General features: G+C 53.0%; 7 protein-coding genes across 7 annotated transcripts; 4 read left to right on the forward strand and 3 right to left on the reverse strand.

Moving 5' to 3' along the window:
- Nucleotides 1-85: 85 nt before the first annotated feature.
- Nucleotides 86-8,361, forward strand: SCP_0105920 (Transposon Tf2-9 polyprotein; the record flags this gene model as incomplete). Its single annotated transcript, XM_027752822.1, has 5 exons — nt 86-367; nt 433-530; nt 592-595; nt 3,140-4,490; nt 4,736-8,361. 5 exons carry the CDS (start codon nt 86-88, stop codon nt 8,359-8,361), a joined length of 5,361 nt encoding a protein of 1,786 aa, XP_027608623.1.
- Nucleotides 8,362-9,165: 804 nt separating this feature from the next.
- On the forward strand, nt 9,166-9,585 carry SCP_0105930 (hypothetical protein; the record flags this gene model as incomplete). Its single annotated transcript, XM_027752823.1, has 1 exon — nt 9,166-9,585. The coding sequence occupies one exon, from the start codon at nt 9,166-9,168 to the stop codon at nt 9,583-9,585; it is 420 nt and encodes a 139-aa protein (XP_027608624.1).
- Nucleotides 9,586-11,669: 2,084 nt separating this feature from the next.
- Nucleotides 11,670-13,227, reverse strand: SCP_0105940 (hypothetical protein; the record flags this gene model as incomplete). The annotated part of the gene is made up of 3 exons (XM_027752824.1): nt 11,670-11,863; nt 11,913-13,109; nt 13,215-13,227. 3 exons carry the CDS (start codon nt 13,225-13,227, stop codon nt 11,670-11,672), a joined length of 1,404 nt encoding a protein of 467 aa, XP_027608625.1.
- A 210-nt stretch (nt 13,228-13,437) lies between these two features.
- Nucleotides 13,438-17,221, forward strand: SCP_0105950 (hypothetical protein; the record flags this gene model as incomplete). Its single annotated transcript, XM_027752825.1, has 7 exons — nt 13,438-13,563; nt 13,615-13,834; nt 13,884-14,986; nt 15,035-15,113; nt 15,222-16,045; nt 16,095-16,386; nt 16,440-17,221. The coding sequence occupies 7 exons, from the start codon at nt 13,438-13,440 to the stop codon at nt 17,219-17,221; spliced, it is 3,426 nt and encodes a 1,141-aa protein (XP_027608626.1).
- Nucleotides 17,222-17,587: 366 nt separating this feature from the next.
- Nucleotides 17,588-17,848, reverse strand: SCP_0105960 (hypothetical protein; the record flags this gene model as incomplete). Its single annotated transcript, XM_027752826.1, has 1 exon — nt 17,588-17,848. The coding sequence occupies one exon, from the start codon at nt 17,846-17,848 to the stop codon at nt 17,588-17,590; it is 261 nt and encodes an 86-aa protein (XP_027608627.1).
- Nucleotides 17,849-18,092: 244 nt separating this feature from the next.
- SCP_0105970 (hypothetical protein) lies at nt 18,093-20,802 on the reverse strand (the record flags this gene model as incomplete). The annotated part of the gene is made up of 8 exons (XM_027752827.1): nt 18,093-18,650; nt 18,703-19,667; nt 19,714-19,893; nt 19,945-20,060; nt 20,110-20,235; nt 20,285-20,403; nt 20,458-20,580; nt 20,629-20,802. 8 exons carry the CDS (start codon nt 20,800-20,802, stop codon nt 18,093-18,095), a joined length of 2,361 nt encoding a protein of 786 aa, XP_027608628.1.
- Nucleotides 20,803-21,321: 519 nt separating this feature from the next.
- Nucleotides 21,322-25,600, forward strand: SCP_0105980 (hypothetical protein; the record flags this gene model as incomplete). Its single annotated transcript, XM_027752828.1, has 11 exons — nt 21,322-21,419; nt 21,473-21,678; nt 21,733-21,944; nt 21,992-22,168; nt 22,219-22,758; nt 22,818-22,926; nt 23,025-23,103; nt 23,455-23,710; nt 23,759-24,577; nt 24,633-24,977; nt 25,031-25,600. The coding sequence occupies 11 exons, from the start codon at nt 21,322-21,324 to the stop codon at nt 25,598-25,600; spliced, it is 3,411 nt and encodes a 1,136-aa protein (XP_027608629.1).
- Nucleotides 25,601-25,829: the final 229 nt, after the last annotated feature.

Consider the following 25,829-nt stretch of genomic DNA (forward strand, 5'->3'; position numbering starts at 1 on the left):
CGAGCGAGTCCCTTTCCTACTTCGCTTCTTTCTGTGAGTATGAATGCTACTACTGGAGCCTCCCTCACCATACCTTTCTGCAGCAATGAAGCGACACGCTGCAAAGACCAATGGTATTGCTTTTCACTCACCTCCACACAAAGTCACTCTGGTCTCGAAGAAACTCCATGCCGACGTGCACGGTCGCCACCATTTACTTGATACTGAAGTTCGATTCACCACGAAGTCTCCATCCAAGAAGCGCAAGGTCTCTGAAAATTCCGAACTGCCTGTCTATGAAGCTGACACCATCAACGTTGAGGCGGGAGATGCTGACCGCACGTCGCAGCCTGGGCCCAGCAAGGGCGACGTCAAATGCAAGGAGAAGGTGAGCCTACTCTCGAGATTTTAGTTCAAACATTTATTCGACAAACACTTATTCGATGATGCTAGAATGGGGTCTCGTGGGTCATGGCTGAATGGACGCCCCACTTTCCGGAGCTTCTCGCGGACATTCTATTTGCGGAGGTGCATCCTGAGATTCCAGGCCAGTGCGTGTGTGGGACGTCCTCACTGGCTCGATGCCGTGATTGTTTTCAAAGCAATGGTCAGTGCAGTGCGTGTATCTCAGCGGCTCATCGCAACGATCCATTTCATTGGATTGATGTATGGAATGGCGAGTTTTTTGAGAAAGTCGATCTGTCGACCCTGGGCTACACTTTTAACCTCGGTCATGAGGGCACACTCTGTCCGACCGCCTCTCGTGGTCAAACACCTTCCAGGATGGTAGTAACACATTCCAATGGCGTTCACGAGGCTTGGGTGCAGTGGTGTCATTGCGATGGTGCACCTGGCCGAGTCTCTCAGTTATTGCATTCAGGCCTGTTTCCGGCCACCTTAGAGCACCCAGAGAGTGTGTTCACCATGCAGCTGCTGAGAGAGTGACACATGCATGCTTTGACATCGAAGAAGGGTGCCTATGACTTCGTATACACGTTGCGGCGCTTGACTAATAATTCGGCATCACAAAAAGTCAAGGTCGGTGTTACACTTCATAGCTAACAGCGGCGTTTCTGATTGATGTATCCAGAATCACTATTGAGAATTCAACATCATCAGCAGGATTTGGCGACATCTTACCATCTTGAAGTGCAGCGGCAACTACCATGGTCTGGTCATGCCGAACTGTGATCCCCAATCGCTGACAGTGCCATGCTATACGTGCCCCTGGCCCGGGGTGAATATGTCAGCCAATTGGATGGAGACACCGCCCAGCCTCGCGTGAGTGTATATCTTCCTAGTGCACTCACTGTACGATCTCACAAGTCGAGGGCCAGGTATATACACGTATGTGAGCTTGGTGGGAATGGCAATCATGGTCTTCAGAAGAAACGCAAGCATGATGATCCAGACGATGTGAGTCTGGGATTGGGACAAGGCTATTTTGTTCACCCGGAGAAGATGAAAGAATACATGGATTCAATCGAGGCGGAGCCTGCGGTATGTGTTCGAAGTGGCACACTATAATGATGCTGACCAGACCTTCAGCCTGAAATGTGCAGTGGATTCAAAGTTGCATGCGCACAACACCCAGGGAAATTTCGCAACCTCGAAGTCAGTGGCGTGGTTGCAGTGATTTGTATACGCCACAGCTGTTTCCGGCCAGCCGCTATGGTGGATCTACAAAAGGGAGAGCGGTGTGTTACCATGATACATGCTGAGAGCTCTAGCTGACATCTCCAGCAAGGTTTGGACACATGGACTTCGCACTTGCCGGCACGCTCGCTGGGTTGGAGGAGCTGCAGCATTTGATTTTTACATATGACATCGCCTGCATTTATAAGATCAATCTACTCAAATGGTTCGGTGCACGCTTCCCACACCTTTCGGTCATGTTACCTGAACTGAACTCCCATTTACCCTGACATTGTCATGAACTGGACAGCCAGCGGACGTCGGCCCATTGTCACCATGTTGACCTCTACCAGCAGTGGGCCCATATCTTTCATGTGTGGGATACTAGCAGTGGGCCCACCGCTAGTGTTCTTCTCCCAGTGCTCAGCCCACTAGCAGGGCATATTACAGTGTTGTAACTGTTAAGCAATGGGCCCACCGCCACAGGTCAGAGGGTGGGCCGACGCCAGAGCATGTTATCGCCATTGATGGGCCCACTGCCAATGTTACAACGCTCCCCACTTGTGGCGCGTCTTTTCTTTTTCTTTTCCTTGTTCCCTTTACATTACCAGACCACGTGATCCAACACGTGACTCATTGGAGCGCAACCTCCGATTCTTTACCCAGATGTCCAGAACCCCTAGTTTAGGGTTACACCGGATCCAACTCCGGACCTTTTTCTTATTGCGCATGCAAGACGTGCATGTACGCCTCATCTTTACCTCGTTCTGATACACGACTCGTTATCCCCATTAGTACTGATTATCTCTCACGACCTTACTCAGCTTTCTCATACATATTACTTCCTCGCTGTTACCTTGCCCAGATATCGTTTCACCTTATCTGGCCAATGAACGATTTCGCATTACTGCGTAGTACTGCGGATACCTTTTGTATAAGTAGACGACCTTGTCGAGCTGGATCCCCATCTCGACCTGGTTACCATTAAACCAGCTTTTCACTTGCCTTTGACTGAGATCGACCGTCAGTAGCAGACAGCTACTACGAGTCATAAGAACGAACTCTGATCGACCTTCAGTGCAAAGACATCGCCAGAAGTGTCACTTGAACGGACTTGTGTCTTAGACTAAGACCTTGTCTCGTAACGACTCGACTAGACGCTCGTGTTTCGCTGCCGCGTAACATTAGGTCGAGATCTTATTACTCTCTGTGACTTCCTAGAGTCTAACAACGAACTACCGACCGGACCGAACCTTGAAGACTGAACGATACACCCGATTCGATTGCTAAAGCACCGCTTGAGATTACTCTGTAATCGAGGTAGCTGAAGGGATAGACTGATCACTCATCTTCGGAGAGGGGTCTGTCCGAGAGACCAATAGGCCGAGGAGGCTGAGGTAATCACTCGAGCAATCAGCAAATAGGTGTATCAGTTTGAAGACAGAAGACACTCTACAGGCTTGTTAGCCGACGACGAACGAACCCACTTAGTTAAGGACGGTGTGCAGTCTATGTGTAGACATAGGCCACACAGAAGAATTTATCCACGCTGGATTTTAACTACATCAACCCGACCGCTCTTCCAGAGCAGTACCGCGAGCACCTCCCATCCCAAGCGGAGTGGAGCACAGAACGAAACGCACATTTCATAGGAGGAAGGCCTGTATTCATCAGGCCAGACAATCACAACTTCGACTACTCCCCAGAGGAATTTGAAAGGACACTTCCCCATAATCTTGGTGGAATAGTGCTCCAGCACATCGCAGACAGCGGTATAACGACCTCCTATCCAGGAGAAAGACCAGACGCCCCTTGGAACCCCCCTGCCCAGAATCCTGTACCCCAACCGACTCTTGCACCAATCGTACCCGATTACATACCACCGATGGCTACAGTTACCATGGATGAAGGACGTCACCATGCTAGCCAGAAGGAACTTGGTTTTAGAAAACCCGAGATCTTCAACGGTTCAGACCGTTCGAAGCTTAGGGAATTTATAAACCAATGCAAGAACTACATGGCCGGAAATAGCCATGTCTACCAGGAGGACAATCAGAAGATCGCATTCGTGCTATCGCACATGCAAGGAGGAACAGCAGGATCATGGGCACAGAGCTTCATAGAAACGGAACTCACCAATGATGACTTCCTTTCTTATGGGAGTTGGAGAGACTTCATTGCAAGTGTGAACAAAGCATTTGGCGATGAAAATATTGAAGAAACCGCTCGTACCTTGCTGCGTAACATTAAGCAAGGAACTCGTACTGCGGACGACTACATTGCCGAATTCCGATCGCTTGAATCCAAGGCGAAACTAGAAGATGCCGGAAATATCGAGTATTTCAAGTGGGGACTTAACGACCCACTCCGACAAAGGATATATGGGATGGAAAGCATGCCCAAGACACTTGACAAGTGGTACGAATACGCCTCGCGGTTTGATAACCAATGGAGATCTGCTCAGATCTTCAAGCGAGGAGCCACTACGACGACGCGAGGAAAGGGCCGATCTGTCCATCGTCCCTACTACTCGGCTTCTGCAAAGGATCCAAACGCGATGGATGTTGATTGTGTCAATATCTCGCGCTTATCCCCAGACGAGCGACAGAAGAGAATGAAAGAAGGATTATGTTTCCTATGCGGAAAGAAGGGCCATATAGCCAACGACAGACAATTTCACCCCCAGTCTGGAAGTTTCACCCGTGCTAGAACGATACAGCCCGGGTTAGACACAGACACGATCACATGGATCAAGAAGATGCGAGAAGACCTCGCACAGAAGAAGGAGACGTCGAAGGAAGAAACCAGAGAGGAACAGATCGCCTATGTGCGAAACGTCTTCAACGACATGACTGACGAAGAACGAACCCAATTGGGTTTTTGAGACGACGGCCACTAGTAATGCATGGACCGTCGCATCTTACCGTATCTCCCCTCGTTATTTGTAACACTAGCGGAAATTCAATCACTGTGAATATTTCGTTGGGAGAGAAGGAAGACGTTACAACAGAAGCCTTGATCGATTCCGGTGCAGCCGAAACGTTCATGAATATTTGTTTTGCGGAAGAAAACGATTTCATCAGATGGGAATTACCGAAACCGATTACAGTCATGAATGCAGATGGCACACCAAATCAAATGGGTACCATTACTCATTGCACCTGGAAGATGATGAAAATCGGAGGAAGGAAGACGCTTACTCGCTTCCTCTTGACCGGCATTGGCAAAGAAAACATACTTCTCGGCATGCCGTGGCTTAAACGCCTCAATCCGATGATCAACTGGGAAACCGGTGACTTTTGGTTTGGTAAAGAGGCCAAATGGCCACCGAAACCCACCGTCGAAGATGCACCAGATAAAGAAGTTTCGATTTTCAAGGAAGATGGACTCCCAGAGCTAATCACCACCGAAACTTCCCCTACCTCGTTTGGGCATTCGGAATCTATCAGAGAAATCATGACCGATAACACTGAGCGTGGCGAGTTACCCGCAGTGCGGAATGATACCGAACTAGATGACCTACCATCAGAATCCTCTATGGATCAGCTCGATGACGACGATCTAGTTATATCCTATATCGCAGGAGAGCCAGTCATTGGGATATTTGAACCCATCAGGAAGGAGTCACCTTTGACGAATGAAGAGACTGAAACCGCAGTCTTCACCATACGGAGAGGCCCCGCCATTGGAAGAATGACACACAGTACTCGATCCCCATTATTCTGTAACGCACAGAATACGGTCTTTTACAAACCATCCGGTAAATCACAAGAATTGGCACAACAGGCACACAAAGAAGCATCAGCTGTAGACAAACCCAAAACCGTCGAGGAGTTGGTCCCCAACTACCTCCACGATTTGAAGTCCGTCTTTGAAAAGAAAGCAGCTGAACGCTTTCCAGAAACCAGGCCTTGGGACCACGCCATTGACTTGAAACCCGATTTTATTCCACGCGACTGTAAAGTCTATCCGTTATCGCTCAAAGAACAAGGAGCGATGGATGACTTCCTGGAAGAAAATCTGCGAAAAGGATACATCCGACCGTCGAAATCTCCCATGGCTTCACCATTTTTCTTCGTAGGAAAGAAAGACGGAGCACTACGTCCTTGTCAGGATTACCGATACCTGAATGAAGGGACGGTGAAGAACGCCTATCCTCTCCCGCTCATCTCTGACCTTATGGATCAATTCAAAGGCGCATCAATCTTTACGAAAATGGATTTACGCTCCGGATATAACAATGTCAGAATCAAAGATGGTGACCAATGGAAGGGCACATTTAAGACAAATCGCGGACTTTTTGAACCTATGGTCATGTTCTTTGGACTCTGCAACTCCCCGGCGACTTTCCAAATGATGATGAACGCACTCTTCAAGGACATGATCGACGAGGGATGGATAGTCATTTACATGGATGATATTCTCATCTTCTCAAACGATTTGGAAGAACATCACGTTCGAACCCGACGCATACTCCAACGACTCAAAGACAACGACTTATTCCTTAAACCGGAAAAGTGTTTCTTTGACGTTAAAGAAGTCGAATTCCTAGACATGATCATTCGAGAAAACTACATTGGCATGGACCCTATCAAACTTAAAGGAATTGCGGAATGGCCTGAACCAAGCACGGTAAAAGGTGTTCGCTCTTTCCTAGGGTTTGGAAACTTCTATCGGAAGTTTATTGCCAACTTCTCGGATATTGCCAAACCATTGACGAATCTTACGCGCACTGCCGCTGGATCTCCACCTTTTGAATGGACAACAGAATGTCAGACAGCTTTCGACACATTGAAGCAACGATTTAGTACCGCCCCAGTACTGTTACTGCCTGACAAGGCAAAACCATTTATTGTTGAATCCGACGCTTCCAAGTTTGCTACGGGTGCAGTTTTACGCCAAGCCGATATCAATGGAGAACTCCATCCTTGTGCCTACATTTCACAGACGCTCAATCCAGCTGAACGGAACTACGAAATCTACGACCGCGAACTCCTCGGAATTATTCGAGCCCTCACTGAATGGCGCCATTATCTTGAAGGCTCTCCCCATCCCGTCGAAGTTCGCAGTGATCACAAGAACCTCACGTACTTCCGTACAGCTCAGAATTTAAACTGCCGACAGGCACAATGGAGTCTCAAATTATCACAATTTGATCTTCACCTCATCCATGTCCCTGGCACTCAGATGATCCAATCTGATGCGCTCTCTCGTCGTAATGGACTCGATGACAGTGAAAGTGACAACGAAGATCGCATTCTTTTACCCAACGCACTATTCGTGCGATCCATTTCCCCGACTCTATTTGACGAAATCAGGAATCACGCAGCAAAAGACCTCGTTGTTCACGAAGCCCTCGAAGCGATTGCACACAAAGGGCCATTCCCCATGAAATCATCGCTTTCCGACTGGGAAGTTCGCGATGGTGTCATCCTCTACAAGGGAAAGATTTACGTCCCACCATCCGAAACTCTTCGTCGTGATCTCGTTCGACTACATCACGACTCCCCTGCCATGGGTCACCCTGGAAAGTTCAATACTCTTGAACTGTTACGTCGTGAATTCTGGTGGCCTGGCATGTATACATTTGTCTACAATTATGTTGAAGGCTGTGCCGCCTGTCAACAAATGAAACCGAATACTCATCCAACTCGTATTCCTTTGGAACCAATTCCCGCCGACCCACACGCATTACCATTTTCCTGTTGCACCACCGATTTTATTACCGACCTCCCCGTTTCCAACGGTTTTGATTCAATTATGGTCGTAGTAGACCATGACCTTACGAAGGGGGTGATTCTTACGCCCTGCCTCAAAACGATCACAGCCGAAGGAACGGCCAAGATTTTTCATGACAAAGTATACTCGCGATTTGGATTACCCGACCGAATCATCTCGGATAGAGGACCTCAATACGCATCCAAGGTCTTCCAAGAGTTAAATCGACTACTCCAGATCAGATCATCAATGAGCACAGCTTATCACCCTCAGACGGACGGAGAAACAGAGCGAGTCAACCAGGAGCTGGAAATCTATCTTCGACTCTATTGCGGAAACAACCCTGAAACATGGGCCGACCGCCTGCCAGACCTCGAGTTTTGTCATAACACAAGGGAACACTCGGCACGGAAGATGAGCCCATTCCGCATCATGATGGGATATGAACCACGGGGACTCCCTTCCGTATTTCCGACCACGAACATTCCATCGGTTGAATCCAGGCTTGACATGTTGCAGAAGATAAGACTAGAAGCGCTAGCCATGCACGAGTTAGCCCGACAACAGATGGCGGACCGAGTCAGACAAGGATCACCGAAGTTTACACTAGGACAGAAGGTCTGGCTAGACTCGAGGAACCTGAAGGTCAATTACGCCTCGCGCAAGATAGCACCAAAGCGTGAGGGGCCATTCGAAATTGTCGAAGTCATTGGACCAGCCAATTATCGTCTCAAACTCCCGAAGACCTGGCGAGTTCATTCCGTATTCCACGCTGCCCTTCTATCTCCTTATCGCGAAAACGACATACATGGTCCGAATTATGTGAACCCACCACCTGATGTCGTTGATAACGAAGAAGAGTACGAAGTTGAAGCCATCCTGAATCACAAGACGTACCGAGGTCATCTGAGGTACTTAGTCAAGTGGAAGGGATATTCTTCAGCAGAAAACTCGTGGGAACCTACCCACAATTTACAGAATGCCAAGCGAATCCTCGATGCATATAAAAGGACCAGGGGAATCCAGTAGAGGAGAAGAAACCCGGAATGACTACCATAACGGTTTTCCTCATCATCTTCCTAATCGTCCTCCACTGCACAACCCTCACCTTTCTTTGGATCATCCACCGAATCCTGATCAGACGACTTGTCGAACACACACTCTTCACGCGAGACAGCCCGCACGCTAACGGCTGGGGTGATCAGAATGATGCCTGGAACTGATCAGGCAGCTCTTATCTCTGTGGGAATACTCTTTATCGTCCAATGGATTTTCATCTATTTGATTATTACCCGGATCCACGACATTCTATTTCACATCACAGATAACCGCGATCCCCTTAACGACCGAAAGGTATAAAAGGGGGAGAAAACGACATATCATCAATGCCCACTTCCGCTATAGACGACCTTGTTCACAACATACTCGCTGAAGTCGCCTCCACAATTATGAGCATACCCGCATCGCCCACGCTTGTCAATGGAGTACCCTCTCGAGCACAGACACCCTTTATCCGAACCTCATCGCCCTCACCTTCTATCGAACTCAGTCACGCATCGGACGAACAAGAATTTGCCACACGTCTGGTCTCGGCTATCCGTGTTCCTGTCGACTTCACAGATATCCTCGTCGCCTTACGAAATCGCCCGCAAGATCGACAAGCGGTGGTTTCCATGCAACGAGCATTAGAAATGGTCGAGTGGATGCAGACGGCCAGACAAGAGCTCATCGCAGCAGAAGAAAGGACGAGTAGAGCCCGGACCAGAGTCGACCAAGTCTGGTCGTTGATGCGCAGTACGGTCACTCGTACAGCACAGGAGATTTGGAGGGAGCATGGGGACGAAGACATCGGACACATCCTCGGATACACCACTAATGGAATACCCGCATCCACTCCTCGCTCGTCGCCAGAACCAATTCCCGTTCGACCTCGCCCTCCTCGTTCGCACGTACCCAGTGGACGATCTCCGTTATCCCAACCATCTTTCTCGACTGCATCCACTTCTTCGCGTCGCAGTCATCCCTACAGGAATGGACGTATCCCCGAACAAGGATCACGAACCAGCCGGCGGACATGCTACAGATGTGGAGGAGATCATTATGTCCGCGACTGCCCCCGACGACGATGAAGATCACAATATTTCTTGTGGGACAAGAAACGTTAGACGGGAGCTGATGTTACAACGCTCCCCACTTGTGGCACGTCTTTTCTTTTTCTTTTCCTTGTTCCCTTTACGTTACCAGACCACGTGATCCAACACGTGACTCATTGGAGCGCAACCTCCGATTCTTTACCCAGATGTCCAGAACCCCTAGTCTAGGGTTACACCGGATCCAACTCCGGACCTTTTTCTTATCGCGCATGCAAGACGTGCATGTACGCCTCATCTTTACCTCGTTCTGATACACGACTCGTTATCCCCATTAGTACTGATTATCTCTCACGACCTTACTCAGCTTTCTCATACATATTACTTCCTCGCTGTTACCTTGCCCAGATATCGTTTCACCTTATCTGGCCAATGAACGATTTCGCATTACTGCGTAGTACTGCGGATACCTTTTGTATAAGTAGACGACCTTGTCGAGCTGGATCCCCATCTCGACCTGGTTACCATTAAACCAGCTTTTCACTTGCCTTTGACTGAGATCGACCGTCAGTAGCAGACAGCTACTACGAGTCATAAGAACGAACTCTGATCGACCTTCAGTGCGAAGACATCGCCAGAAGTGTCACTTGAACGGACTTGTGTCTTAGACTAAGACCTTGTCTCGTAACGACTCGACTAGACGCTCGTGTTTCGCTGCCGCGTAACAGCCAAAGTATGATCAATGAGCAGTGGGCCCATCGCCACGAGTGTAAGATGACAGATGGGCCCACCGCCAAAGGTCAGAGTGTTGGCCATGGCCAGAGCATGTTTGTCTGAGCAATCGGCCCACCACCAGAGTATGACGAATGAGATGACGGATGGGCCCACCGCCAAAGGTCAGAGTGTTGGCCATGGCCAGAGCATGTTTGTCTGAGCAATCGGCCCACCGCCAAAGTATGATGAATGAGCAGTGGGCCGATCACCCAGAGTGTAACCTGAAGGATGGGCCCACCGCCAAAGGTTAGAGGGTTGACGATTGCCAGAGCATGTTATCGCCAGCAATCGGCCCATCGCCAAAGCACCCTCAGTGAGGGCCTTACTGCAAGCACCCATGGGATAGGTCATCGCCAGGACATGTTTCCGCCAGCAATCGGCCCACCGCCAAAGGTCAGAGGGTTGGCCATGGCCAGAGCATGTTTGTCTGAGCAATCGGCCCACCGCCAGAGTATGACAAATGAGCAGTGGGCCGATCGCCCAGAGTGTAACCTGAAGGATGGGCCCACCGCCAAAGGTTAGAGGGTTGATGATTGCCAGAGCATGTTATCGCCAGCAGTCGGCCCATCGCCAAAGCACCCTCAGTGAGGGCCTTACTGCAAGCACCCATGGGATAGGTCATCGCCAGGACATGTTTCCGCCAGCAATCGGCCCACCGCCAAAAGCCAGTGGGTTGGCCAATGCCAGAGCATGTTTGTTTGAGCAATCGGCCCACCGTCAGAGTATGACGAATGAGCAGTGGGCCGATCACCCAGAGTGTAACCTGAAGGATGGGCCCATCGCCAAAGGTTAGAGGGTTGACGATTGCCAGAGCATGTTATCGCCAGCAGTCGGCTCATCGCCAAAGCACCCTCAGTGAGGGCCTTACTGCAAGCACCCATGGGATAGGTCATCACCAGAACATGTTTCCGCCAGCAATCGGCCCACCGCCAAAGGTCAGAGGGTTGGCCAACGCCAGAGCATGTTATCGCCAGCAATCGGCCCACCGCCAAAGGCCAGTGGGTTGACGATCACCAGGATATGTCATCACCACCAATGGGCCCATTGTCACATACAGCCCTGCAGTTTCCGGGCGCATTGGTGGTGATGACGTGCTCTGGTGATCGCCAATCCTCTGACCTTTGCCGGTGGGCCCATCACTCACCAGCACTCATGGTGGAGGGCCAATTGGTGGCGAAAACACGGCTTGGCGATGGCTAACCCTCTGACCCTTGGCAGTGGGCCCTTTGCTGGTGGAGCGATATTCCCATGCAGTGAAGCTTTCACTCAGGTCCTTTGGCGATGGGCCAATTGCTGGCAACAACATGCCTTGGTGATGGCGAGCGCAGTCCGCCCATCTGAAGAGTACACTGGAGGAGCGATGGGCTTTAGAGCTTAGTGATGCAGAAGTGAATGTATCCATTTTGTACTGGTATACAAGCTGTTACATAGCGGTCATATATTGCTAACACCAGAACGCTCAAAGACACTAGTTCAGTTGCTGCGATACGCCTCACCACGAATGTCCCTCAGAATGTACCCCATTTGGAACACGGTCGAGCTGGCATTAAGGTTCGCAACGTGCATATCCTCAGTGAGGTTGAGCTCACGCTGAAGACGTACAATGCGCTCCCGCAACATGGCGCGACGACGACTAACCGCAAAGCTATCACCTTCGTCATCGTCCACTATGAATAAGGTCAACATCAGACTGAAGGTTGCCAGGGATGTACTCACTGGAACTGTCTGCCTCTGCTGCGATCTGCGCAAACGATCTACCGAGGTGGGCCACTTGTGAGCCAGAAGCGGCATTCGTCTCTCCAGGGACTGCCATTGGCAGCAGCTGTGTGGTATCTGGGAATAAGCCTGGAACCTGTTCCCAATGGGTGGGACGATGGATCGGCAGCTCATCTGGAAGTGCTGCCAGACTTGGCATCCTGGAAGTAACAGTGACTGGCTCGATGCTGCCTTTTATATAGTGAATGACAGGTGCATCATGGCGGAAATTGCTGTGATCGAAAGTGCGAGCTGGCGAGTGAGAGGGCGCCGATGGCGGAGGCGGTGGACTTAAAACATCGTCCAACAAAGGCCGCCTCTTTGGAGGCGAAGTGCTGGGACTATTTAGCCACCGGACCTGGCTACGCACAGGCATCGTGCCAGGGCTGTCTATCACCAGAGCTCGCCGTCGTCCTGGCGTGGCGGGAGGACTATTGTCAAAGTCCAGCAGTTTCGGCACTGGTTCCGTGTCAAGTGTCTCGTCCACCAGCATGCCCCTCGCCATCGGCGTACTTGCTTGACTATCGAAGTGGATGGATGTACGTGGCGTAGCGTCAAGGGGCTCAGCGATGAGTGATCGTCGAGGGAGTTGGGAGGTGTCAGGAGTGCGAAAGTCGAAAGTGTGAGCTGGTGGAGGAAGGGGAGTAGCTTCTAACAGGGCGCGTCGAGGGATTGGCGAGATGCCAGGAGTGTCGAAGTCGAACATTCCACCGGGCGCAGTGGGGGTGGAATCTGAGATGAGTGCATGCCTATGGATTGGTGAACTGCCACGACTTTCATCCCAAGCTGGCGCCAGAGGGTCAGGAATAAGTGCACGACTTCCCTCCACAGGCGCCACAGATCCAGATGACGCCTGTACCTTTGGCGAGGCGTGGTGGTGGAGATGCTCATGTGGCGAGTTGGATGGTGCAAATGGAGCCGCCAGGGATGGGGTAGTGTGGCGGGGCGCGAGGGGTGTCTGAGAAGCAGAGTGGAGAGGCAAGGAGATCTGGGCAGATCCAGGAGAGTCAAGGAGATCCGAAATGAGTGGACGACGGGGCTCAGCGATACTATTCTCCTCATCCGACTCGCCCATCGTAATGTCCAGCGTGTCAGGAGGTTCCGCGTCACTGGCCATGGCAGGTAGATTGTGGCGAGCAGACAAGTCTTCGATCAGTCCTGGATCGTGGGAGATCAGTTGTAGAAAGGGGATTGATATGACATAGAAAGGTCAGATAACATCACAAAGGAGTCAGATTCCACAAGGAGAGCAATAGAACTTACTGTTGGGAGCCATGAGAACTTGCGGCAGGTCACACTGACCTTGAGAGACTTGAGAAATCGCGCAAGTCCAGTGATCATGTGCAAAGCACGTGGTCGCGTGGCGTGTGAAGTTGAACTTGGTGCAGATCGCGTCTGCCAGCTCATAGCGTCGTCTGCTCCACCTCCGCTGTACTGCAACCTCTGCTTTTGAAACACCCTCACGCTTTCTTCTGCCAAGCTCACCATGCCTCTGGATATCGACCCCAACTATGTTCTGCAGGCCGCGCGACTGATGGCCATTGTTGCAGCGGCGCCTCGCCAGGACGACCCTCGCTATCCGGACTGGGAGACGAGGATTTACCTCGAAGTGGTAAGTCATCGGTCGAAGGTCTGGCATGCACTTACCGAATATGCCACACAGAGTCGGCTTGAAAAGAGTTTCCCGCAGCCCTTGAAGTCGTTGAGGATGCCTGGGATCGTCATCAGCGCGTTGCTGGAATTCACCCGGGCATACCAGCAGAAGGCCCTGGCATGGCTGGACCACATATCGAACGACGACGAGAGGATATATAAGAGGTACCCTCTGGCTGTGCACGAGTATGGGGAGTGTGAGGACCTGGGAAGGCAGTGGTGGACTGAAGGTGAGTCACAAGCGTTGTGAGGCGTCGAGCGATACACTGACTGCACCAGATCCATATTGCAAGCTGCCACCGGTGAAGAGTACACCAGCGGAGGGCTGGGGCAATGTGCCAGCCGATGACGACACCCAGGGATGTGGCGAGGAGGACCTGGCTACCAGGGACCTCGTCACCAAGGGGAAAGGCAAGGAGAGAGCTGACAATGACGTCGGGACAGGCATGGTGGGTGAGCGTATCGTCCACGTGGAGGCGGGGGAAGACAAGGGAAAGGGCAAGAGCAAGGAGAAGGCGCAGGGGAAGGCAGCGCATGCGATGAGCGAGGAAGAGGATGGGGGAGAGGGAGAGGGAGAGGGAGAGGAGCAGGAGGGCGAGGACGACGACGATGCCGACAGTGACGAGGACGACGATGCCGACAAAGATGATGACGATGAGATGGCGGAAGACGTGCCAGGTGCAGGCCAGCCCGAATCCATTGAGGTCGATGCGGCGTCGCCCCCTCCGCCAACTGCCAGACCAATATCGATCTCGCCAGCTGCCCCATCAGTCCGAAAGTGCAAGGCGGTCATCACAGAGTCGAGTGAGGAGAGTGAGAACGAGGAGGCGGCTCCGAAGGCGAAGCGGATGAAGCCGATCGAGGTCGCAAAGGAGAAAGGCGAGGCCCCGACCACCTCTGGCCGAGTGCAGCGTGCGCAGAAGAGGATGGTGCAGACCGAGGTGGAGGGCTCAAAGGTGAGCACGAAGAAGAGCGGGAAGAGGAAGGCGAAGGAGTCAAGCGATGAAGAGGAAGTACCGACCATCAAGCCGCCAAAGAAGAAGCGTGCGACGAAGGAATACAAGAGCAAGGAGTTCATCGAAAGCGAAGACGAGACTCCAGCACCACCTTCCAATCTACCCGCCAAGACCGCAGGGGACTCTAATGACGGTGTTGTGAAGACGAACGCCCCTGCCAAACCTGTCAAACAGACAACGAGGATGACGGCGATGCCTCATGTCGCACCGAAGGGGAAGGGGAAGGGGAAGGGGAAGGCAAAGGCGACGGCAAAGGGGAAGGCGACGGCGAAGGCGAAGGCGAAGGTGACGGTGTCGCAGAAGGACATGTGGAAAAAGACGTCCACCCGCGTGTCTGACTTCATGTGGGCACATGCAACAGATTCGGTGAGTAACGATCTTGTGAGACATTGACCTGTGCTAATGTTCCTGCAGCTCGTCCCTTGCATTGGCTGCCAGGAGAAAGAGTGGCCATGCAAGCTCAACACCGCCAACTTCGGTCACTGCCTCGAATGTGCGGCACGAGGCGTCAGTTGCAGCATCGCGCTGAGGAACACGGACGGCGTGCCCCTGCGAGGAAACTCACACACCGCACAGCGTGAGTTCTAAGAGATGTGCGCAGCGCTGGTGGTAGAGGGCAAGCCACTGCCCACGTCGCCACCTTCATACGACGTCAAGGTCGACTCCGATGAGCCCGACGGTGCAGAACCCATGGTCATGGGAGCGTCGAAGCGCAAGCCGCCGAAGAAGACCAAGACGCGCAATGCTGCAGCATCCAGCTCCAAGGTCAAGGGTGGCGAGGAGGTCGAGGCGACGAAGCAGAAGGTGACTGTCACGCCCTATGAAGCCAACGCTGAAGGCAAGGCCTCGGTGGAGAAATTGTCGAAGTCCAAGCGCGCCACCAAGTCCGCCACCGCCACTGGAGCTGTGGCTCTGTCCAACTCTGGCGAGGTCGCCAACTCTGGCGAGGTCTCCAAGTCTGGTGCGCCTGCCAAGTCTGGTGCGGTCGCCAAACCTGGCGAAGGTAAGAAATCAGGACCCAAGGCAAAGCCGGTGAGGAGCCAAAACTCAGGTGCGCAAGATGGTGGCGAGGTCACCAGGACCTCAGTACGTGAGCCGGATGAGGTCCCGCCTGCCAAGTCTGTTGCGAAGGAGGGCAGGCAGATGACAAGGGTGGCGATGGGAGGTCGCTCAGGCCCAATGGTGCCCGTGATCACCAGGAAGGCGAAGGCGAGTGCTCCGAAGGCAGCAGCCAAGATGCCTCTGGTGGAAGGCGATGGCATGGAGGAAGCTGCCAGGCTGGCAATGGAGGCGGTGCGGGCTATGGCCTTCCAAACAGGGCCAGCTGCTCCGCCGCAAGCTAGCAGCAGCAAGCGCATGCTGACACCAGTCGCCGACGAACCAGAGGATGCACCAGAGTATCAGGCAGAGGTGGCGGAGGATGAGGTAAGCAGGACATCTTGTCGCAGCTGGAGTCGATGTAACCATGAAACAGTGCGTGTCCTTGGAGCGGCCACACGACGATCGGCGGCGTTCGCTGCTGATGCCCCACGAGACGAGCGCAGGAGCTGCCGAGGTGGCACAGGAGGTGACGCCCTCCCTGGAGATATCCAAGGCGTCGAAGGGAGCGAAGTCCTCCACATTGGCGAAGGCAGGACATCTCGATGAAGGGCGAAGGCCAGCTAAGAGGGGCGCCCCACTGGACCGCAAGGCAGCGAAGAAGGAGGCGGAGGCGAAAAGGGATGTGAAGGCGAACCGCCTCAGAGCAGTGCCTCCGACCAGCAAGGGTAAGTGCGCCCGCCACAGCTTCGAATCCATGCAGCGCTGACCAGGGATACAGCACCCCACTTGCGCGACGTCCAGCGAGTGTCTACAGGAAGTCCCGCTCCGGTGAACGAAGGCGACACCCCCAGTGGCGAAGAAACCTCGCAGTCATCCAACGATGACTGCGCGAATTGTGCCGAGTTGCGACAGGAGTTCCTGGTGCACAAGGACGGGATGGAAGTCCAATTCCAGGAGAGGATGGCGGACCTCAACACCGTCAAGGCAGAGATCACAGCGGCACTCCAGCGAATCAACCCGCCATCCGTATTTCAAGAAAATGCCCGGAGCATTCGTGAAGAGGTCAAGTTGGCGATGGAGGAGTTTCGCAGGCCGGTCACCATCGAGCTTCAGGAGAGCGTGAAGTTGGCGGTGGCGGACCTCGTCGCCAAGCGACATTGCCTGCCAGAGCTCAAGGAGAAGGTCAACAGGTTGGAGCAAGGCGCGAACCAGATGGTGAGCCAAGCGGATGTCGACAAGCTGCAGGGTGAATTGGCCGACCTCCGTCATTCGATGGAGCTCCAGGCAGCGCAGTCAGACAGCATGGAGAAGGAGCTCAGGTCTTCGGCGGCAGAGGCGATCGCTCAAGCGAGCAAGCTGGAGATGGAATTGGCGCTCGCCAAAGAGGATTCGATGGCGGTGGCAATGTCCGCTTTGGATGAAGCGAAGAAGGTGGGGAAGGAGGTGGCGACGGCGAGAGAGGAAACCTCACTGGTGGCAAAGTCTCTGGACGCATTCCGAGAGAAGGTCAACTCCGCCATGGTCTTCACCGCCTTTCGCCCAGATAGCCACAATGTGTAGTCATTAGAGTATTGATATACATGCTTTTTAACCTAGCATGGAATCTCCATGCACTCGATTCGCCACTGCCACTCCAAGTCAACTGAATGCCTGCTGAAGTTCTCGCCAACTCCCCTCGCCATTGCCACCATCTCCATGGCTTTACCTATGTAGATCTATGGGTCACATTAAACAATGTGGAAGCCTACAAGTCTACTTTGAACTGGAGTTATATTGTCAAGGTCTGGTGCCGCCACTGCGGGTCTTGCGACCTGCGCCAACTTGGCCACTCTCTTTCACTTTGGCGGCTGCTTTCCCCAGACGGACCGGCTTCAGCTTGGTTTCTCCCTTGTCCTTAACCTCCGGGGTCTGAGGCAGAGCTCGTCTTCACTTTGCGGGAGGCTTGTCACCATCATCCGAGTCCTCGGCCCTCGCATTCTTCTTCCTTGGCGAGGCCACTACCAACTCGTCCCGAGTACCACGTCCACGCTTCCGAGGTGGCAGATTGTCTTCGCCAGAGCTGTCTTCGCCATCGGGCTCGGGACGTGCTGGTTGACGTTTCCGCTTTGGATCAGGAAGCTTCTTCAAATCTTTCACAGCTCCTAGTGGATGCTGACTGCGGGTATTCTTGGCGGGCGACTCATCCATCGCTTGACGCTGACTGCGAGTGATCCTGCCGGGGATATTACTCTGAAGGGCATCGGTGATCGACCTTCCCTGGAGTGCTTTGACTTGACCTGACGGACGGTCTTCCGTGGCTGCGGCCTTCCTCGTCTTAGGTATAAACGGAGGCAGTGGCGGTCATTCAGCACCACTGCTAGGTACGGACAAGTGTGCATCGTCCTCTTCTCCATCGTCAGAGGCCCCACCACTGGTCTCCTGGCTCGGCCCTTCATCTCCCACTTGGAATGATTGGTTTGTCAGCCATGGGGGCAGGCTGGTGAGCCTTGTGAACTTTGGCAGCAGTAGCAGCGCCATCGTGAGTTCTTGCAGAGGCATCACCTTCCTGCTCCTCCTGGCCCCCAAGGCCATCGCCACCTTGTGGGGCACCGCGTATGGCAGGCTTGCTCACTGGCTTCACCATGGCATGGGTGACGTTCCCTTCCACCATGTCCAAGGTAATGATCTCACAACAGCGAAGCAGCTGCTCTACTGCGTCAAATGAGATCGCCGAGTTCACCACATAGTCGGGAAGGTTGGTCGGTTCGCCCTCCTCAATGAACTGAGATTGTGTGAGGTCCCTCAGCACCATACCAATCACGAGTGCAGATTGTTGTACGCCCTGTGGATGTAAGAACCGATATTTTGTCAGCCATGGTTTGTCGCCCAACCAGTTCTCGACGATGTCAAAGTTGTCCACCGCATGAAATGACGGCGGGAGGTAGTGCTGGCCATACGACCATTCGCTCCAGGGAATCGGATCATACCTGGTGAAACGATACACCTGGGGCTATATGACGGATGATCAATGGTGGCTATGAATCCCCACGAGAGGAGCTCACCACAGTCGCAATCTTGACTTCCTTCAGCATATCCTGGTATCGCGGTTCGACGGAAAGGGTGGCGAGAAACACATCTCTCCTTTTGACGAGGTGGGGCACAGTACTCCCCACAGTACTCCTGCCAGTGAGACGTGGGGCTCGGCCTTGAAGCTCAAGCCTGAGCTCCTTTGTACTGGGCTCCAGTTCACTCGATGCTTCATCGGTCTCCTCTGTGTCAAATCTGTGCAGTTCGCCCAGAGGAAGGTCTTGGAGACCTCGCTTTGCCTTCATCTTGGCACCGCCGCTACCACTCGCTTGAGGTGCACCGCCATTGTTAGCCTTACGTCCATTGGTGGTGGCGACTGCCTTGCCCTTCGCTTTATTCGCAATCACGCTCTCGCCATCCCCTGAATCTTCATCGCTGGCCGTATCTTCTTCGGAAGCCATGCTGGGTATATCTGGTGAACTCCGATCAGAGTCTTGGCTGCTTCTGGCATCATCTTCCGAGTCGTATGCATCTTTCATCTTGCGTTTACGCCCACCGCCTTTGGCTCCGCCAGGGGCCGCTTTGCCCTTTGTCGCCTTCGATGCCGCCTTTCCTGTGACCTTGCGCACAGGTTTACCCTTCTTCTTCGCCTTCCTCGCCTTCTTCGGTGTGAGTGCTTCTTGGACCTCATGTTCAGATCCTTCTTCTAATGCCTGTGCTGATCCGTCAAGTGGTGGAAGAGGATCATACTTGGCGGGAGCAGCTTCGCCATCCTTGTCGAAGTACTGGGTGAATCGCATGGTCTGCTCAGGTCCATGTTCCTCTTGGCGTGCCTGCCAGTGGTCGAGGAGGGCACGAACGGGAACACTTGTCATCTTTGAGGGATCGATCCACTGGAAGTTCTCAGGTAGCATCTCCGCTGGAATAACCTCATTGATGTCGTCTATGCTGTTCAGCTTCGTCCATGGCGACTTGCAGTTCCGAACACCCTTCGCCAATGCTGTAAACTGGTCAGCATCTCTCAACACTGAGTGGGAGTGTCATACCGTAGTGATGATTCATGAAGTCTCGAACTTGTACCTTCATCACCTTGAGAGGCGCTTCCGCCATACCTTCGGGCACTGACGAGAGCAGAGGAAAACCGTTGGCCGTCAACCGAATCTTGTCCATGGCCTGCATGCAATCGGCAGGTGTCTTCTTCACTGTCACCGTAGTCTCAGTCACACCTAAGGAATCAGGTCAGTGTGCCAGCGACAATGCAACTGAGGTCTTCTTACCGTATTCGCCTTTGGCCCACTCAGAGAACACCTTTGCTAGAGGCTGGTAAGCATGCAGCCACCCAGGATAGGCCACGAATGGAGTTCCATTGGTGATGGCGTGGTTGACCTCCACCCTTCACTCGGGGGTTAGCAGATGGCGACAGTTGGACGGTCTACGCTCACATCTCTACCTTCAGACTCCCCGCTTCCTTCGGATATGCTAGCATGAATGCCATGCGAATGCCCATGGTGTCCCACATAGTCTTGGCAAACTTCTTCAGATATTGCATCATTCGCTGCTCCCTCAGCCTGTCTTGGGTCAGGATTTGCCTTATGCTACGTGACAGGAGGTACGCACTTCATTTTCGTCTTATCATCCAGAGTGCCATTGCGCCAACTTTCCACCTTTTCCTCATACACCTTCTGCTCCTCCTCGGACAGTTTTGCCCATTCGGCACTCCGTGCGACTCTCCACACCTTGGAGACATTGCAACCCTTATCTGCCACGAGTGCTCACACGGCCTCAGTCACCTTGTCCCTCTCCAGCACATCCCACACCTTGAAGGCATTGGGCTTGCCAGAAACATGCATACGCTTTTTCGTCGCTTTCTCCTGCGCATGGTGGGCGTGGTTATTGAGCCACTCTCGGATTTTCTGCGGTGAGAGTTAGTGGGGACCTCACAGACATGAAACACTGCTCACAGTTTCCACAATGATGTCATCATAATTTGACGTGTCGACAAACTGTGTCTTCAGCTTCTGGCGCAAGCTCTGAACCAGAGTCTTGCGTCCCTTGGCATCTGCCGTGTCATAAGACCGCAGCTTCTCAGAGAGTATGGGCTGATGCTCCGTCAAAATTACAAATCTCGCCGGCATGCTTTCTCGATGTCGAGGATGAGATTTTTGTGTTGGGGCAGTGAAGGGGGTCGATAGTTCAACGGGCAGCGCTCTGTCCATTTCCTCGTCAGCCGCCCACAACTCAACATGCACGTGCTGATGGCCCATTTGGGCTTACACCAATTACCCTCCTTGCCATGGTGTGTGGTGACTGCTGAAGCATTGTATGTGTATTTTTCGCAGTGGCGGGAGGTGGTAGTAGGTATGCACGAGCATTCATGCCTGGTGAAAGGCAATGTTGAATGCCGCTTCTATGGCAGAGCACACCACGCCAACTTCATCTCGCGAATGCTGGGCGGAGGCAATCTGGTGATCATCTGCATGCCAATCTGTGGGAGAAAGGGCTTCCTCAGAGTTAGGCTCGGCCAATTAGATGGCGGTGACGAAGGGCCCAGACATGGCGGACCACCCGGCCCGTGATCCGGCATGGCGGCATCAAGTCCGGCTCGGCGACATAATGAACATGTGAGATGTGCAAGGGACGTGCTTGCAAGCAATATGCAGGCAGATGAATGCATACTGTTCTTTGCCATTCTGGCCCCTCCTACATTCTCCCCTGCATCTGCAAGCCAACCGCCTGAGCCCGCCATACACCTGTGCGTTCCTTCAACCGATGCATGCTGTAATCGTCCCATTGATTGGCAGACAGTATCAAGATGAGCAATCTGTCACCCATGCCACTGACCGATCAGATAGCAGGAGTCTTGGAGCTCATGTTCCGCCGAAAGCTCCATCTGGCCACTCATGCAGCCCATTCTGCGCCATCTATAGAAGTGCCTCCGTCCATGCCATCCGCCCTCCTATTGGAGTGCAATGGCATTGCAGATGCTCTTGTGAAGGCCATCCGTAATCCTGGTAGTCATTAGTCTTGCCGCAGGTCTGATCACACTGATCACGCCATTGTAATAGTAAGGCTGCAGTGGGACATTGATAGATATTACGACAGCCTTTCGATTCAGCCCACGGGGCAGAATGAAGTCCTCGAGGCAGAACTGGAACGGAAGTGGCCTCCTCCATTTGGTGAGAGCGAAATACGCATAGACCAGCCCGCCACCCTCGTGAACATGCACGGACGCATCTTGGCTTGGATACTTCCAAGAGTGTTGATACCAGACCGCCAGGTGAGTGGCTTGCCCAGCCTTGCGCTGTGATCTGACAAATTTGTCAGACGAAGATGCTCCAAGCGAACAGGGCCCTACACCCAGCAATAGCAGCCAGTAAGCCTTCCAGCACCACCGCCAGTTGGCGACACAACCCGTTGTACTTCTTGCCTCCTGAGGAGTGTGTCCAATTCCCAGCGGGCTCCTTGTGTCTCTCGCCAGGTTGGTTCCAACAAGTAAGAGAGGTGTGTCTCCTCGCCACGCCATTTGCCTTACATCTGGACAGCCTTTGCAGCATATAGAGTCTGGGAGGCTGGAGACCTCCGCCAGCCTGAAGCTTGAGGGCAGAAGAAGTTGGCTGCGTGATATTCATGACTCCTCCGCATTGCTGGGCGCCATCCTGGCCGTCGTTCACCCAACACTATATGCCGCAGGACGCCAGTGCTTGGGTTTGATCCAGCAAGACCCAGAATTGCGAGAGATGGCGCTGAACTGGTCGTCACCATTCAATGCGCTCCAGGTGATCGCCAACTGGGAAACTCCTTTCCACCGAGATAGCAAGACAAGATACACATTCTACGACCTGTTGGTGACTTTGGGCAACTACACTTGCGCGTGGTTGAAGTTCCCCGCCATGCGTGTCGCCATCGATTATAGTCCTGGAACTGTCATAGCCTTCTGTGGAAAGGCGATTCGTCATGGCGTCACTCGAGCAGATGGCGAAAGGCTCGTCTATGCATACTTCATGCGAGAGGGTGTCCAGAACAGGCTAGGCATTCCGGCGCCCCACTGGATGCAAGCTTCATATTACGCCTCACACATTGGCATGTGCACAGTTCATCACCGAGTCTGCATTCCTAACTCAGAACAGGTCCTAACTGGCTCGCTTATTAGAGGGACATCATGCCAAAGACTGATGGAGACGAGAACACTATGCAGGGGATGGAGACTGTTGATGGCAGCTTCATTGGCGGGACAAAGTTGGCGAAGGTGATGGTGAAATGTATGGAGTCACGAATTTCCGAATCCTAGCTGAAGGTTGGCGAGCGCGCGGTACGAGTGCGCATTTCACATCTCGACAGTGTTCAGCTTAAGGTGTAGTTATCACTGATGGCAGCGTATGGTTGGCGGACCTCGAAGTTGGCGGAGATGGTGGCGAAATGTATTCGGTTGAGAAGTTGTGAGTGCTAGTGGGGCAGATGGCGGCAGTGTTGGCGAGTGCGCGGTGCAAGTGCACGTTTCCCTTTTGAACATTATGCTACTCCGAGTCAAGGCAAAGTTAGCACTGAGGGCGACATATGATTGGCGGACCTCTCACCAACATGGCATCCTTATCTGCATAACGCTGATATGGTGCCTAAAGAGACCACGAGGTGATAAGGCCCAGGCATTGCAGCCATTCTTAACCACCTTGATGAGTAGTCTGATGGGCAGCAAGGCCGTGTGTGATTTGCACGTGTTGTGCGATAGGGACACAATGCTCATCGATTGGCTTGGAATACGACTCCCCACTGACCTGAACCATGAGCAGACACAACAAAAGCAGGCTCGTTGTAGACCTGGATGATGAGGTTGAGTTTGTGACCAAGGTAGCTAAGCAGACCACTAGGGGAGTACGCTATGTGGACGTACCTTTGCCCATGCCCACGGGTTCAAACGTGCCATCGCCTTCCAAAAGTCCATCGAAGGCTCCAGCTTCAGGCTTCTTGTTTAACTTGGATGATGGCGACGTCCTGGGCAACATAGGTGTGCCGATTCAGCTGGATCCGGCGGCTCGGAAGACAAAGGTGGGCACTCCCGCCATGACCATCTGACAGTCTGACCATGCGCGATAGACCCAGAATGACTTCATGAGGGACTGGATACCCCACCGTGATGACTATCTTCATGCCATTGTCGAGATGGAAGCCCTGCCTGAGCCCAGAAACTGTGCGGAATGCAAGGTTGGCGAGGGACGGTGGCGATGCCTGGACTGTATGGGCAGACCGCTCACCTGTACCGACTGCTGTCGTAACAGCCATCAGCGTGCTCCTTTCCATCGGATAGAGCATTGGCAGGGTCAGTATTTTGAGCCGGCATCACTGTATCGGGTTGGCGTCTGCATCCATTTGGGGCATGGCGGAGATCCCTGCCCTCTGGGCGCCTTCACAGCACATAACAACCCTGCGCTGGTGGTGGCCCCGGGGTCCGATTTCTGGAATGCCTCCAATGAAGACCTAAATGCACATGATGGCGAGGTCTCAGATGATGGCGAGGTCCCATTCAACTTTGCACCTCTGGCAGGCACCCTTGACGGTGAAGCAAGGCAAACCGACGATGCTCCCGATCCCACTTGGGAGGAAGATGTGCCATCGGTGCTCTCTCGGCCACCTCGCCGTGATAGTTACGGGAATCGGATCATAGTCATTGTCGACATCTCTGGCGTTCACCATATTGGTGTTGACTGGTGCCAGTGTGAGATGGCAGTGGAGCGTGACATGCAGCTTCTTCAAATGGGACTTTACCCTGGTACCGTCAAGGATCCCCATACTGCCTTCACATTCGCCATCCTCGACAATTTCCTTCTGGAGAACAAAGAGTGCAAGATGGCGGCATTAAACTACTACAGCAAGCTCAAATGGGTCACGAGCAATGCCTTCCCTGGCACCGTTCCCGTAAGTGTTCACATGCATTCCCATGGCCCAACCGTTCATGCCAGTTCCTCGCCAGGACCGTTATCGTGAGCTGATGCGGGTGTCCTGCCAATGGCGCCAATTCAAATATCGCAAGTGGCACGGCTTCTCACACGATGTCCTCCGTCCTGTGGAGAAGGGTGGCCTCGCCATCTTTTGTCCCGCCTGTCCCCAGCCTGGGCTCAACCTGCCTTTCGATTGGCAAGCGGATCCAGTGCAGTGGAAGTTCAAACACGGCTTTGTCATGGATGGCAATTTCAGTGCAGAGCACATGAAGATGAAGCACCCCAAGGAGGATGTCGCCCTCAGTGATGGCCAGGCATTCATGGTCGGCCAAGAGGATTACAAGGCTCATCTGGTGGTGGCCATGGAGTCCCATCAGGTGCGTGTCTGGCTGCACGTTCTTCTTCCGCCCTTGACTCCTAAGCCCACCAGCGCTCCACTTGTCATGAGCACCGCACTGTCAATCAGGCCAATGTGGATCGTGCCAACCTCGATGCCACAGGAATCGGGGCCACTGCTTGCGCCAGACATGGTTCTTCGTCCCTCATACTGTCGTCGATTTCCAGAAGGGAGAAAGGTTCGCATATGTCTCTTGTCATGATTCATTCTCACCGACGCACCCTCTGCAGACAAATGAATATGGATTACTCTCTCAGCAATGCGCTCCTGACCCTCACCGGTATCACCCTCGTCCTCGTCATGTACGACATCATGTGCCAGTATGGCGTCCATGTCCGCAAACATTTCCGCCACAGCGCCTATCTGAGGATGCCCTTCGAGCTCAAGGTAGACCAAGGCATCGGCTTGTTTCATGTGCACGGACACCAAGATTGCTGCTTCCAACGGTTCTCGCCCAACTTTATAGTTGGCACTGGTATGGTCGATGGCGAGGTCATCGAGACCCTGTGGGCGCCGACAAATGAGGTCTCAGGCAGTACCTGTTACGCGGCAGCGAAACACGAGCGTCTAGTCGAGTCGTTACGAGACAAGGTCTTAGTCTAAGACACAAGTCCATTCAAGTGACACTTCTGGCGATGTCTTCGCACTGAAGGTCGATCAGAGTTCGTTCTTATGACTCGTAGTAGCTGTCTGCTACTGACGGTCGATCTCAGTCAAAGGCAAGTGAAAAGCTGGTTTAATGGTAACCAGGTCGAGATGGGGATCCAGCTCGACAAGGTCGTCTACTTATACAAAAGGTATCCGCAGTACTACGCAGTAATGCGAAATCGTT

This window comes from Sparassis crispa, assembly GCF_003851025.1.
Source record: "Sparassis crispa DNA, contig_000000F, whole genome shotgun sequence".
Classification (NCBI taxonomy): Eukaryota; Fungi; Basidiomycota; class Agaricomycetes; order Polyporales; family Sparassidaceae; genus Sparassis; species Sparassis crispa.